Source organism: Lacerta agilis, chromosome 17, assembly GCF_009819535.1.
Source record: "Lacerta agilis isolate rLacAgi1 chromosome 17, rLacAgi1.pri, whole genome shotgun sequence".
Classification (NCBI taxonomy): domain Eukaryota; kingdom Metazoa; phylum Chordata; class Lepidosauria; order Squamata; family Lacertidae; genus Lacerta; species Lacerta agilis.
The window spans coordinates 24,145,293-24,158,170 of NC_046328.1; the positions used below are offsets into that span (position 1 = coordinate 24,145,293).

General features: G+C 47.2%; 1 protein-coding gene across 8 annotated transcripts; it reads left to right on the forward strand.

Moving 5' to 3' along the window:
• Positions 1 to 272: 272 nt before the first annotated feature.
• DEDD (death effector domain containing) lies at positions 273 to 12,308 on the forward strand. Of its 8 annotated transcripts, none has more exons than XM_033174441.1 (7): positions 273 to 416; positions 990 to 1,017; positions 1,898 to 2,017; positions 5,522 to 5,929; positions 7,180 to 7,287; positions 10,187 to 10,333; positions 11,364 to 12,308. In XM_033174441.1, the coding sequence occupies exons 4-7, from the start codon at positions 5,605 to 5,607 to the stop codon at positions 11,738 to 11,740; spliced, it is 957 nt and encodes a 318-aa protein (XP_033030332.1). In that variant the 5' UTR covers positions 273 to 416; positions 990 to 1,017; positions 1,898 to 2,017; positions 5,522 to 5,604; the 3' UTR covers positions 11,741 to 12,308. The 8 variants fall into 8 exon arrangements, with proteins under 8 accessions (XP_033030332.1, XP_033030335.1, XP_033030331.1 ...); XM_033174444.1 differs by having other exon boundaries at positions 1,903 to 2,017; XM_033174440.1 differs by having other exon boundaries at positions 1,956 to 2,017.
• Positions 12,309 to 12,878: the final 570 nt, after the last annotated feature.

A 12,878-nucleotide genomic window follows, 5' to 3' on the forward strand; every position in this document is an offset into this window, starting at 1 on the left:
CATCCTAGTCGCCCTTAACAGACATGGCCGCCCCACGCTCTTTTTACCATTATTATTTGAAAGCGTTACTATCCATCACAAAAGATGGCGCGGGCACCTTCACCCCGTCCCCTTTCGTCCGTAACAAACATGGTTGCCTTTAGGTTATTATCCATCACGAAAGATGGCGGCGGTAGCTTCGCCGCCGCCCACCTCAACCGGGAGGAAGTAGGTCGCTAGGTTGGGGAATGCCCGGATGTGGGCAGCCCTGCTTCGGCAGGAGGGAGGCGCCGGTTGCCCGGATGTTCCTCTCGTTCCAGCCGCGGCCGAGGCTCGGGTCAGAACCGGCCGGGCGGGGGGAGGAGGAGGAGGAGGAAGAGAGATTGGAGAGGAGCGGATGGATCCAATATGGCTGCCCTGATGGCCCTGAGGAGAGAGTGAGAGGCCTAGACAGCCGGCCCAGGCCCTGAGCAGGGAAGGGGGGGCAGGACCCTGAGGCCTATTTTGGGGAGGGGGGGAGGCGACACCACCAGCACCCCGTTTTGTCACAGGCGGGGGAAGAGGGAACCCTTCACTGGTGGGGAGAAGGGAAGGGCCACTCCCACCCCCCACCCCAGTTGCGGAAGGGCCCACCCCCATTAGCCAGAGGGAGGAAAGTGGGGGTGGGGAGAAATGCAACCCCCCTCGCCTCCCTTTGATTTACAACTACCCTCTTAAAGTATTCCCCGCCCCCAGTTGCCCGTTAGGTAGGGCTGAGTAAGGTGGTGGTGGTTTGCCCTACCAACTCAGTTTCCCCTGGACTTTTTTGGGGGGGTGGAAAAAAATGGGGGGGGGGCCACAAGGATCTGAGAGATTGATGGGTTGACAGGGGAGAGGGCAGTTGTAGGAGGTAGTGGACCCAGCCCCAGGAAACCCAGCTCATACGTTGGTGGTTCTTAACACGCTTGTGACATTTTACCTTGTCAGTCCTTATTTTTGTTTTAATTTTTCCCTCATTCATCATTAAGCAGAAGGGGCAGCAGAGGAAGGAATAATAAGGTAACAGGAAAAGAGGTGGATGTGTCATGGTGTGGGCCGGGTTTTTTGACTTAAAAGCAAGGCGCTCTGTGTGAGATTGAAAATATTCACCTGTGTTTCAAATAAACAGGCCTAGATTTCCTTGCTTTTGAACAAAGGGGATACATATTAATGTACTGTAGATCTAAGAATGAATTTAGTTCTTAATTGCTTAATGAAAATAAGAGAGAGAAACCAATTGTAGGTATTTTAAATATTGAGTATTACTATGCTAAGTGTTTCTAATTAATCCTATTTTGAGCTAGCTATGTGCTTTGCTCTTATTCAGGAGAGGTTTATTTCTTTCAAGTTAGATTTTTAATATATGAAAAGTTAAGAACTGAGCAATAACTTTTCTGCTTTGGGGGAAAGCGAGGACTCTAATCTGCTGGATGAAATAGAATTATATGTGTGTGTGTGTGTGTGAGAAGTACTAAATATTAACCATGAAATGTTTTTATAGTGTACCACAGCTGAAAGTTAAGCATACAATAAGTTTGTGCTTTATTTTTATTTTTTATTAGCCTCACTTTCCCCACTAGGTTATTCTGTCAAAATCTCACCATTTTTAAACAAAAAATATTTGAATCTGGTGACTCTGTATGTATTTGAGTGCTAGGAAAGGTCTTCTTGTTACAAGTTAAGATGGTTTTGGGACTTTGCTTATGTGGAATTTCTTTTTAAAGCCAAAGTGAGATGGAGAGGGTTTGGAAATGGGGGGGGGGGGGCTCTAGAATCATGTAGTGAGAATTTTAACTTTAGGAGAAAAAAGTTGCCCTGTCCTCCCGTGAGCCATATATGAAATCCATTTGCCAAGTTTTTTGTTTTGTTTTTTTGGTCTGTCTTTTAATTTAAAAAAAAGTAAAGCAAAGTGGACTAGAGACTTCGTATGTTCACATTTGGCCTCTGTGCCCCGCCAGCTGTGCAGGACTGGATCTAAACGTGGCAAAGAGGGAACCTCCAGAAAACAAGAAGACATAAGGTACGGTATGTTGTTGTGTGACAACTTGTGCCAAACTCTGCAGTGACATGTCTGGTGGTGATTCATTCCCTTCCGTTGCTCTTCATGGTGCTTATTAACATAAGTAGAACAAGGCAGTGGCTGGCTAACTGCCTTCCTGTTGATTGACCTGCCCTTTAGCTTGACCGAGTTTCTGGAGCTGTCCAGGAATTAGTGGCTGGAAGGAAGGAACCTCCTTCCAGAGAGTGATTCTTGATAGCACTGTCAAGAATGGGGGATGCTGGTAGGTGCAAATGAAACATAGCTGTTGTTTGCTTCATGGACAAACCAGGATTTAGGGGCATATCGGATCAAACCAGGATTTAGGGGCATATCGGATCAGGGCACAATGTGTGTCTCCTCTCCCTTGTTTAATTTTCTGTGACTTTTGAGATAATCCTAGAGCAGTCAATTAGAATGTCCTTATGGTGTATGTGATTTTTCAGAAAAAGAGTTTGTAGTTATGGACTCAGCTGTGGCCTGTTGTCAACTCTCACTCTCTTCATCCCATACCCCTCTCCTTCAGCACCCATTATGTATGATTTGGATTGGTGCCCTTGCCAGGAGTATGGTAAACTTCAGCAGGAAGAATTGTAGACCTCATTTGTATGCAGAAGTCCCCAGGTTCAGATTTAGCTGAAATACTCTTTAGTAGTGGGGCTGGGAAGGCCACCTCTGCCCCACACCTTGGGAGCTGCTGCCTGTGAGAGGAGGTCATCCAGATTGGCCAGCAGTCTGGCTTTTGTACATGTCAGCTTCGGGTGGAGTGCATGCTACACTGAGGCTGCTGGTGCATTGTCTGTGGGAGTGTGAATTGAAGGTTCAGGTGCATTTTCTCAGTAATCATTGCAATAAGTACTGTAAAGCAGGCCAGTGTGATTCCCCACCCCCAGAAAATAAAAAAATATTGTAGGTGGGGAGGGTGGGGCATAGTAGTGGAGTGTACATGTGGAAGAGCCCCAGGTTTGTTGTTATAATGTGTGGAACAATTCTGAGGGTGATTTTTTTATAACAAAATCAGGAACGCAGGTTGTCTTTGTGGCCTGGGGTTCCCACTTGCCAGAGTTCATGGATTTCAGGCTGTCAGTGATAGCTTTGAAAAGAAAAACTATTGCCCAGCTTATTAAGCATAATCATGCATTGTAAAACTATACTTTTCTAATCGGATGACATTACAGTGACAGTGCCAGGACAAAATACAAGGACCTCATTTTTGGATCAGATTTAGAGTAACAAGCAAACTTTATCTCTTAACAGCCTGCTTCTGCTGTATAGCAGCCAAATTAATGGAGCGTCCTTTCTGTGAGTTTTGAGGGATCCTCTTTCATTGTGTTGAGTGACTGCTTTTCCAAAAGACACACACAAGCAACCTGGGGTTTTCTTGGGTTGTATTAGTCCTGGGGTTTGGAACAGGAGCCTTCGGGAGTCTCTGGCTCCAGTGTTACGCCAGAGGTCATGATCGAGCCATAGAAGAGCCATGAACTAGGTCAGCTGTCTTGAAGGGTCAGAGGCAGAGCGTGTGGCAGCAAATGGAGATAATCTGGGATCAGGGTCTGAATCAGGAAGTTGTGCTGAAAGTGAAGTAGGACAGGGTCTGAAATGGGAGCAGAGAATGGGCGTCAGAGGTCTGTAGTTGCAGGGTTCATGCAGCAGATCCCTTATGGGAGACAGCCTTTTGAACCAACTGCTGGCTCCTCTTGGAGTTGAGGTAGGTAGGAAATCAAAGTGCATTTTCGCACATTTCATGCCATGGCATTTTAATAGAAGCTTGTGGGTAGAGTAAGGGTTCTAGTTCATGCCAGTGTTTGTGTGAAAGGGATTTGAGAGACGGAATCTCTCAGATCAAAGGACGAGATCTAGTGTGCATGCTTGTCAGTTTAGCTTACGCTAGCCAGCTGTTCCTTGTGGTTTGCTACCAACTCAATTCCCCTCCCCTGGGCCACAGACTTGTAGAGGGCCTAGGAAAGAAGCAAAGTCCCCTCTCAGTTGCACAGCGGAATGGATAAGGTAAGAACCAACAAGATCCTTTGGCACAGCTTGGCAGAAGTGTGTGCTGCTGGTGGTTGCTTTCTCCAAATATCAGCATTGACTGTAGAGCACTAGGAAGCCCAAGTTAGTTTACTGGTGAAGCATTAGGTTGCTGATCTGGACAGCACAATATATATATATATATATATGTGTGTGTGTGTGTGTGTGTGTGTGTGTGTGTGTGTGTGTGTTCCCTTCCAAATGTTCAATTCTATGATTCTAATATATATAGCATTTAGTTGCTGTTCTAAATGGTGATGAATGTTCCCCCTGCCACTCCAGGAAAAAGAGATAAGAAAGTTACAGGTCCCTTATATTCAGTTTGCATCATGGGATGAAGACTGAATTGCATATGACTTGAAACTGAGCATGCAGAACTTTTGTCTGCTCTCTCTCAGGAGTTTCTACCATCTACAAACACCCCCATGTGATAATGCATGCCACCCATGCAAGTATAAAAAGTGTCATGGTCAGGCACTTCTTATGGCACCCATGTAAATGGGGCTTGGAGAATTTCATTTTATAAAAAAAAGCAACCAAAGGATTTATTGTAAAGCAGCCCTCTGCAGCTCACTGGGTTGGCCTCGAGTAGCCTCTGTCTCTTAGCTTAGCCAACCTCACAGAGACCTTTTGGGGGGCAATGGTATGGGATAAACGGTGTTGGATTTTGGGGATAAACATGTACTCAGTTTTGATGCAATTGGTTCACAAATGAAAGCTTAGCACACTGTTAGCAGGAAAGACTGCCCATCTGCAATATTTTATTTGGCATTCCATGTTGCAGTAGCTTCCCAGAACTAAAATAGTCACATCGAATAAAACTAATGTGCATTTAATGCAGGTGTGGGGAACCTCTGGTCCTCCAAATACTGCTGAACTACAGCTCCAGCCATCCCTGGCCATTGGCTATGCTTGCTAGGTCTGGTGGAAGTTGCAGTTCAAGCAACATCTGGAGAGCCAAAAGTTTCCCAGCCCTGTTTTACTGGGTGCAGAAAAGTACAATCAAAATGCCAACTTGGAGGATAAGTCGTTACTAGCCACGATGGCTCTGCTCTGCCTCCATGATTGTAGGCAGCATTTCTTCTGAATACCAGTTGCTGGAAGCAACAGGAGGGAACGCACTGTTGTGCTCAGATCCTGCTTGCGGGATTCCCACTGAGGCATCCAGTCGGCCACCGTAAGAACAAGATGCTGAACTAGATGGGCCATTGACCTGATCCAGCAAGCTTTTCTTAATGTTATTCTGAAAAGTAATACTGTCAGTGTGTCAGGAATTTTAATCTCCTGGGGGGAAGAAATCTCTCTTTCGTTCCACTCCTGTACCTGCATGAAGAGAGTGAGACAGGTATCTCAGATGGGTTTGCAGCATAAAATAGTGCTGTGTGTAGACATACACCCTCCCTACCTTTCAGTGAGCAGAGCTCTGAAGAGATCTTGTCTTTCTCTTTTTTTCCTCAGTGTCCCACTTTTAGGAGCCACTCCACCCCCCTCGAAGCCCGTGGAAAGTGGGCAGCCCCGAGCAGGCCTCGCAGTTGCTCAAGATGGCCGCCTTCAAACGGAGCCGCCGGCAGGCCTGGCCAGAAGAGGAGGGCGACCGGGAGCACGGGCTCTATAGCTTGCACCGCATGTTTGACATTGTGGGTACCCACCTGACCCACCGCGACGTCCGGGTCTTGTCCTTCCTCTTTGTGGACGTCATTGACGACTACGAAAGGGGGATGATCCGCAGTGGGCGGGACTTCCTCCTGGCGCTGGAGAGGCAGGGCCGCTGCGACGAAACCAACTTCCGCCAGGTGCTTCAGCTTCTGCGGATCATCACCCGCCACGACCTGTTACCCTATGTCACTTTAAAGAGGAGGAAGGCCGGTAGGTCCTCTCTGGTTCGGGGATCTTCTGCAGCAGGCTGCGTGTAGCCCATCTGCTGACCCAAACGCATACCCTTTATCCCAACAGTGAACCAGGTGCAAGCCTACAGTTGGGTCTTCAGCCAATCTAAAAGGATTCGGTCAGGGAGCATCAGGCATAGAAACAGCCAAGTGTTTGAAATAGCTGGTCATGCTATAGCTCTGCAGCAGTTTCTACAAGCCCTGGTCTTTTTTAGAAGTAGCGCTGAGTCGTGCTGAATTAGGGGGTGAGAGTGAAAAGGAGAGAGTGCGAAATGACACCGTCATAGATCTCATGAGCATCTCTCTCAGAACACTTGCCACGCCTCCCTCTTTCCACCCCCAGTCTCAAAGCCCGTCTGAAACTTTGGCCTACTTTTCTCCTCCCCTCCCTGGAATCTTGCACCTTGTCACCTTACATAACTATATTGATATATTTATCCAGACTGAGAGCGCTGCTTCCTTTGTTAAATATAGTACCAGTTAGCTTTTTATTGCCTATTTATTTGAACTCCCATCATATCTTCTTATTTGCATTTTTTGTCCCTTCAACGACCATTTTGCATGGGTGCTCCCAGCCCCTGCACACGGTGGCAGAGAATGCATAAGCGCCCCCATTCCACCACCACCCCATTCCATTCCTGTTCTTGCTTCTTCCAGGTACAAAAGGACCTGTGCATTGGCAATTTCCCGTCATTTGCATGTACCTAAAATGGTTGCTGCTTGTAGTAATAATAGTTATTATAATTATAAAACCCTTAGGTAGAAAAACAATGTCAAGGATTTTAAAACCGTTAGCCTCCTGAGAAGAATGAAGAGTGGCCTAGAGTGGCGGGCAAGACTCAGGTGCCAAATTATCAGTCGAAACAGTTAAAAACAACTATTTTAAAAAATAATAATAAAGAGCAATAAACTAAAAACAGATTAAAACACATGTCATCATTCTACAGTATCTGGGTAGGCTTGTCTAAACAAAAAATGTACTCTGAAAAGAGTACAGTGACAGCGCTCGCCTGATGCCAATAGGCAGGGAGTTCCAAATTGTGGGTTCTGCCACAGTAGATCAATTTCTTACAGATGCACAACAGGCATTATGTGGCACCTGTAACAGTGCCTATTCTGTAGATTGAAGCAGTTGAGTGGGTGCACATATATAGGGAAAGATGATCTCATAGGCAAACTCTCTCTTGTTGACCACCCCACTGATTCGCATGCCCCTCCTTTCTTCCGCAGTGTGCCCGGATCTTGTAGACAAGTACCTAGAAGAGACTTCCATTCGTTACGTGACGCCGCGTGCCCACAGCAGCGCAGAGCACGTTCCTTCCCACCAACACAAATCTGGTGAGACTTTGCGGCCAGATAGATGTCAGGAGCCTTTGTCCAGCTAGTCTCCTTTAGGGCCCTCCATTGCCCAGGCATTTGTGTTCTGGGCATTCCTGCCCTCAGCATTTAATGCAGGTGTTTGGGACCTCAAGAGAAATCCAGACCCGGCTTTTTGGACAGCTTCTGTGTCTCCTTCCCTACAGGCAGGCCTCACTAGCCACATCTGCTTGGTGGCTCTATTCCTGAATTTCTGTTTCCTAGCCAAATCCAGAGTGCTGGATGAGCACTGGAAGCTGCGTTAGACAGAGTTGGATTGGTTGTTCCTCCTAGTCCACCTGTCCCTGACTGGTAGTCGTCCTTCAGCGTCTTGGGCAAAGGAGGATCTTTCCCAGTCCTGCTACTGGAGATCCTCCTTAATTGGAAATGCTGGGGGGATTGAACTTGAGCATGCACAGCAGGTGCTTTTACAATTGTAGGGTTGGAAGGGACCCAAAGGAGCATCTAGTCCAACCTCCTGCTTTGCTGTAGCCCTTTGCCACAGTAGAAAGGCATTGGATTCTATGCACCACAGAGCTCCTCGCCTCTTGATCCCTTGAGGATTGATTTGCTGCTTGATGAAAGCCAGGCCTCAACAGTGGCGGGTTGTTACTCTGGTTGCTTTTTGGAGACCAGAGTACGTGAGGAAAAAGTGATTTTTAAACTCTGGCAGTAGTAACCTTGAGTTGCTTCCTGTATCTGTGTGTGTTTCTGGCAACTTAATTTATTTAGAGCTCTTGATGTAAAAAATAAATCTGTAAGCTGTTTACATAAAAGGTAATAGTGTCTAGTCCTCATGAAGTCAGGAATCATTTTAAAAGGCAAAAGCCTCGTCTGTTGAGATGCAGAGGCTGGAATGGAGATGGGGTTGCTGTTCCCAACAAGAGTCCTAGGTTCCTCATCATTTCTCCAGAGTCTTGTTTATCTTAGCTATCAATATAAAAGGCCTGGGATCTGGTGGGCAGAATATTTACTTTTTAGTACTTTTTATCCAAAACTTTTATCTAATAAGCTCAAGCTGTTGTGGCTGGCTCTTACCCACCTTAAAAAACAAACAACACAACTCGTCTGTGGTTATGAGGGCAGTCAGTCAGTGAAGTTTATTGTACATACTTTACAATACAGTGGTACCTCGACTTACGAATTACTCGACATACGAATTTTTCGACTTACGAATGAAAAAAGTGCCTGCACGCCTACAAATTTTTCGACATCCGAAGGACATCCGTTGGCGGTTTTAGATGGGGTTTACTCGACTTACGAATTTTAGATGCGGTTTACTGGACTTATGATTTTTTCCAAATTTTTCGTTTCCAATGCATTCCTATGGGGAAATTGCTTTTTTCGACTTACGAATTTTTCGACCTACGAATGTGCATTCGGAACGGATTAATTCGAGGTACCACTGTATACAAAATATTAAATTTCCAAAGCAATACATGAATTAAAAGAGAAATGTGTTGTGGAAAGTCACTGGGCAGCCATTAATTGCTGTGTATACTATCCTCCAAGGGTAACAACATTGGATTAAAACTTAGTGTGTTATAATTCTTGATATGGCTAGAACGCAACTTATTAGCTGTCAGTGCAAATTTAGCCAGAAAGCAAGGAAGGGGCGGAGGGCCGCATTTGGCCTCAGGCCTGAGGTTCCCCACCCCTGTTTCAAGTGAGACAAAAGCCAAAAAGTGATGTTCTTTTTTGTTCTTTGCCCCAGTGAAAGGTTTCTGAAGGCGTTGTTTCCAAGTGCCAGGCAAGTCTGTATTGAATGACAAAAGTAGGGGCCAGTCCTGGTCTTGTAATCCTGGTGAAATAAATATTGTCATTTCTGCTCATTCAATTTAGCAGTCCAGACATAGTATTTATAAAGCAACGTTAATTTCCAGACAGTTGGAGGTTGTGTTTAATTTTGTCACTGTTAAGATTTTGAGATTGCTTTGTCACCAGGTCTCTGAATAATCCTCCTTCCCCGTGCATTTGGCATTTTTATGGAACATCTTAAGATCTTGAAGACTCTCTCTAGTTTTGATTTGCAGCCTTGAAGTGGTGTCTGTGTGGGTGGAAGAAGCTGGCCAGGCTAAAATGGGGACTCCCTCCCCACATCACCACCAAACTAGCCTAGGCTCCAAGCCGGATAGGCAGGATGCAGATTACAGAGTATTTAATTGTATTCTGATGATGCTTCAGCCTACTAGGCTTGCTTCCATTAAGGATGGAGCAAGTTCTGTCTTACTGAGGGCCCCTGCCTCACTAGTCCTCAGTATTCAGGACAGACAAAAGAAAATCCTCCTTCATGCAGCGCATAGTTAAACTATGGAACTTGCTCCCACAGGAGGCAGTGATGGCCGCCAATCTAGATGGCTTTAAAAGAGGACAACAAATTCATGGAGAGGGCTACTGATGGCTGCTAGCCATGATAACTATACTCTGTTTCCATTGTTGGAGGCAGGTAATGCTTCTGAATACAAACTACAGGAGACCACAGGAGGGGAGTGTGCTCTTGTGCTCGGGTCCTGCTTGTGGGTTTCCCATAATGGATATCTGGTTGGCCACAGTGAGAAAAGGCTCCTGGACTAGATGGGCCATTGCCCTGATCCAGCCGGCTCTTATGTTCTTGTGTGATGCTGCCAGATGACCAAGACCAGGGGTTATTCCCCAGGAAAAGATAAAAACCTTGCTTATTTTTGTTCCTGTTCTTTTATGTGGTGGTGAGTGTTATTGTCATGAGGCTTTTTTTGTGTCAGCTGCCTTGAGAGCCTCTTGGGGTTGTGAAGTGGGACGTGTGCATTTCCCTTCCCCCACCAAATAATAATAATAATACCAACTCACAGCCTCTAGTCCTGCACTGAGCTGTCTGAGCCCTCAACTTTGTGCCTCCTCCCAGTGCCTCCCCACCACCCGCTGGTCTGCTGCTCCTCTTCAGGCCCCCAGATCTGCACCAAGAGACCTGGCCGGGGACGAGCCCTCCTTGGGAGCCAGCGGAAAAGGAGGAAGTCGGTGACGCCAGACCCGAAAGACAAACAGACGTGCGGTAAGGATCCTGACAGTAGCAGCGGCATGGCAGCCATGTTTGAGTCCCCTCCCAAGATGGATGCTCTGAATGCAGGAGTATCCCATAGCCCAACAATCTTCTATGCTGAGACAGATGTGGAGTGTGTGTGAGAGACAGAGACAGAGAGACATCACACTGTTGACCCTTCCACAGCATTAGGGATCAGCAGCTCAAGGCCTCTGGTACAAGTTTGTCCCCTCCCAGTATTGCCAAAGGCAAAGAGGGGGTATGAAATGAGGAACACATTTTGGGCACAGGATTTTGCAGCAGGGCATATTGGAGCTAGAGGTGCAGCAGGACTGCTCTTGATTGATTTATTGATAGAATTTATATCCTGCCCTCCCCCTCCAATGAGTTGCTGTTGTTATTACTTTGTTAATGGCTTCTGAAGCAGGTATCTTCTGCCTTTTCAGACCCTGGATTCACTTTTAACTCAAATACAGTTGTACCTCAGAAGTTAAACAGAATCTGTTCCAGAAGTCCATTCAATTTCCAAAGCGCGGCTTCTGATTGGCTGCAGGAAGCTCCTGCAGCCAATTGGAAGCCCTGTTGGATGTTCGGCTTCTGAAAGAACATTAGAAATCCGGAACAATCACTTCCAGTTTTCGATCGTTCAGGAGCTGAAATGTTTATCTCCCAAGGTGTTCGGGAGCCGAGGCATGACTGTATGTATTTGGGGACCCATTTCTTAAATCTGTCACAATATACAGTATTTGCATGGTGCTAGCGCTCCTGCTGTGACCCATCTTGAATCAGGCTGCAACCCACTAACGGGTCCTGACCCACCAGTTGAAGAGGTAGCCAATACAGTTGGACTACAACTCCCATCAGTCCCAGCTAACATGGCCCACTGGTCAGCGACCATGGGAGTTGTAGTCCCGCCACATTAGCTGCTCCTCCCATTTAGCAAAGAGCACCCGGTTCCTGAGATCTCACATCCGGGACATTTGGATGTTTTGAGCAGAGAGAGCATTAACGTATCTTCTGTCTCCTGGTGCTTCCCTTCCAGACATCCGCCTGCGAGTCCGAGCGGAGTACTGCCAGCACGAAACGGCCTTGGAGGGGAACGTCTTCTCCAACAAGCAGGACCCCCTGGAGCGCCAGTTTGAGCGCTTTAGCCAGGCCAACACCATCTTGAAATCCCGGGACCTGGGCTCCATCATCTGTGACATAAAGTTTTCGGAGCTCACTTACCTCGACGCTTTCTGGCGCGACTACATCAACGGCTCGCTACTGGAGGCCCTCAAGGGGGTCTTCATCACAGACTCGCTCAAGCAAGCGGTGGGTCACGAGGCCATCAAGCTCCTGGTCAACGTGGACGAAGAGGATTACGAGGTGGGCCGTCAGAAACTCCTGAGGAACTTGATGCTCCAGACGGCACCTTGAACCTCGGTTGCTGTTATTCCCCCCCACCCTGTCCTCTGCCTCTCCTTTGGATGATTTTTTTCCGGGTTTTTTTTCTCTCTCTCAAGAAAAGGAAAAAAAAATCTTAAAAGGAATGAAACCTCAAGCTCCCTGCCATGTACTGAGTAACTGTAAGGTCTGTTTCTACACGAGGATGAGCGCTGTGGTTGGTTTTTTCTTTTTCCCCCAGTTGGGAACCAAAACAGGAGATGGAAATTCCTGGGCTCCTCCCTGCCTGCAAGGGAGATGCGGGGGCCCTTTCCCTGCAGGCCAGCTGAGCATCTTCGCTCATTGACCGATGCTCCTCTGGTCTCTCGTCTTTTCTTAACCACATTCTCTCTTGTGCTGTCTACTTCTCTCCTGGGTTTTTTTTGTTTTTGTTTTATTTTTGGTACTGTCTCTCCAAAACATTAGACTGTCCTGTGGTGTGCCATTGCCCAGAAAGGTCTAAGCAGGTGTGGCGAGGTCCAGAAGGCGAGACTTCCACTCTTTATATTAAAAATAAGAAGCAAACCTGAACGTGGCTCTTCTTGTGCCAGGAACATCTTAACACAGGTGTTTTTTCTTTCAAGCTGTGAGTTCCATGGGTGGTGGGACAGGGTTGGGGAGGAATGGGGCGTCTCGCAGTGGAGTTGGGGAAGAGAGCGCTTGCATCTTAACCAGACACGCCACCTGCCCCCTCCATGTAGCAATGTTCTTAAAAGTGACACTCAAGGCCTGCCAGTTGGATTTAGGAATGGTTATGCAATTGACTTTGGCAGGGGTGGGGGGTGGGGATTGTGGATGGGAAGGACCCTCGCCTTGAAGGAAGTCACGGCAAGGGTGGGGGTCCAGACACAAGTGACAAAATGGTCTTTGGGGCCTTAGCTGCTCTGGGAGACTGTTTTCTTCTGTGCGTGTGGAAAGAGCGTGCTTTGGCCCAGCTAGCTCAGCTGAATTAAATTTGAGTGTTTGTTCTCCCTCCCACCTAACCCTTTTCCCTGACATGTGTCCCGAGCGGAGAGTATTTCCAGCCCCCCCCATCCACTGTGTGTGCCTTTCCCTCAACCTTTGGTGGAGGGATCGTCTGCCTCCAAAGACAACAGAGAAGACCCATCTGAGGCCTTTTCTCACCTCTGAA

What these genes read in the sequence shown, in the direction of transcription:
- DEDD (XM_033174441.1), top strand. Translation starts at nt 5,605, where the DNA reads ATGGCCGCCTTCAAACGGAGCCGCCGGCAGGCCTGGCCAGAAGAGGAG. An exon ending in TTCCCACCAACACAAATCTG is followed by an intron (nt 7,288 to 10,186) that starts GTGAGACTTTGC and finishes GCCTCCTCCCAG; the next exon opens with TGCCTCCCCACCACCCGCTG. An exon ending in GAAAGACAAACAGACGTGCG is followed by an intron (nt 10,334 to 11,363) that starts GTAAGGATCCTG and finishes CTTCCCTTCCAG; the next exon opens with ACATCCGCCTGCGAGTCCGA.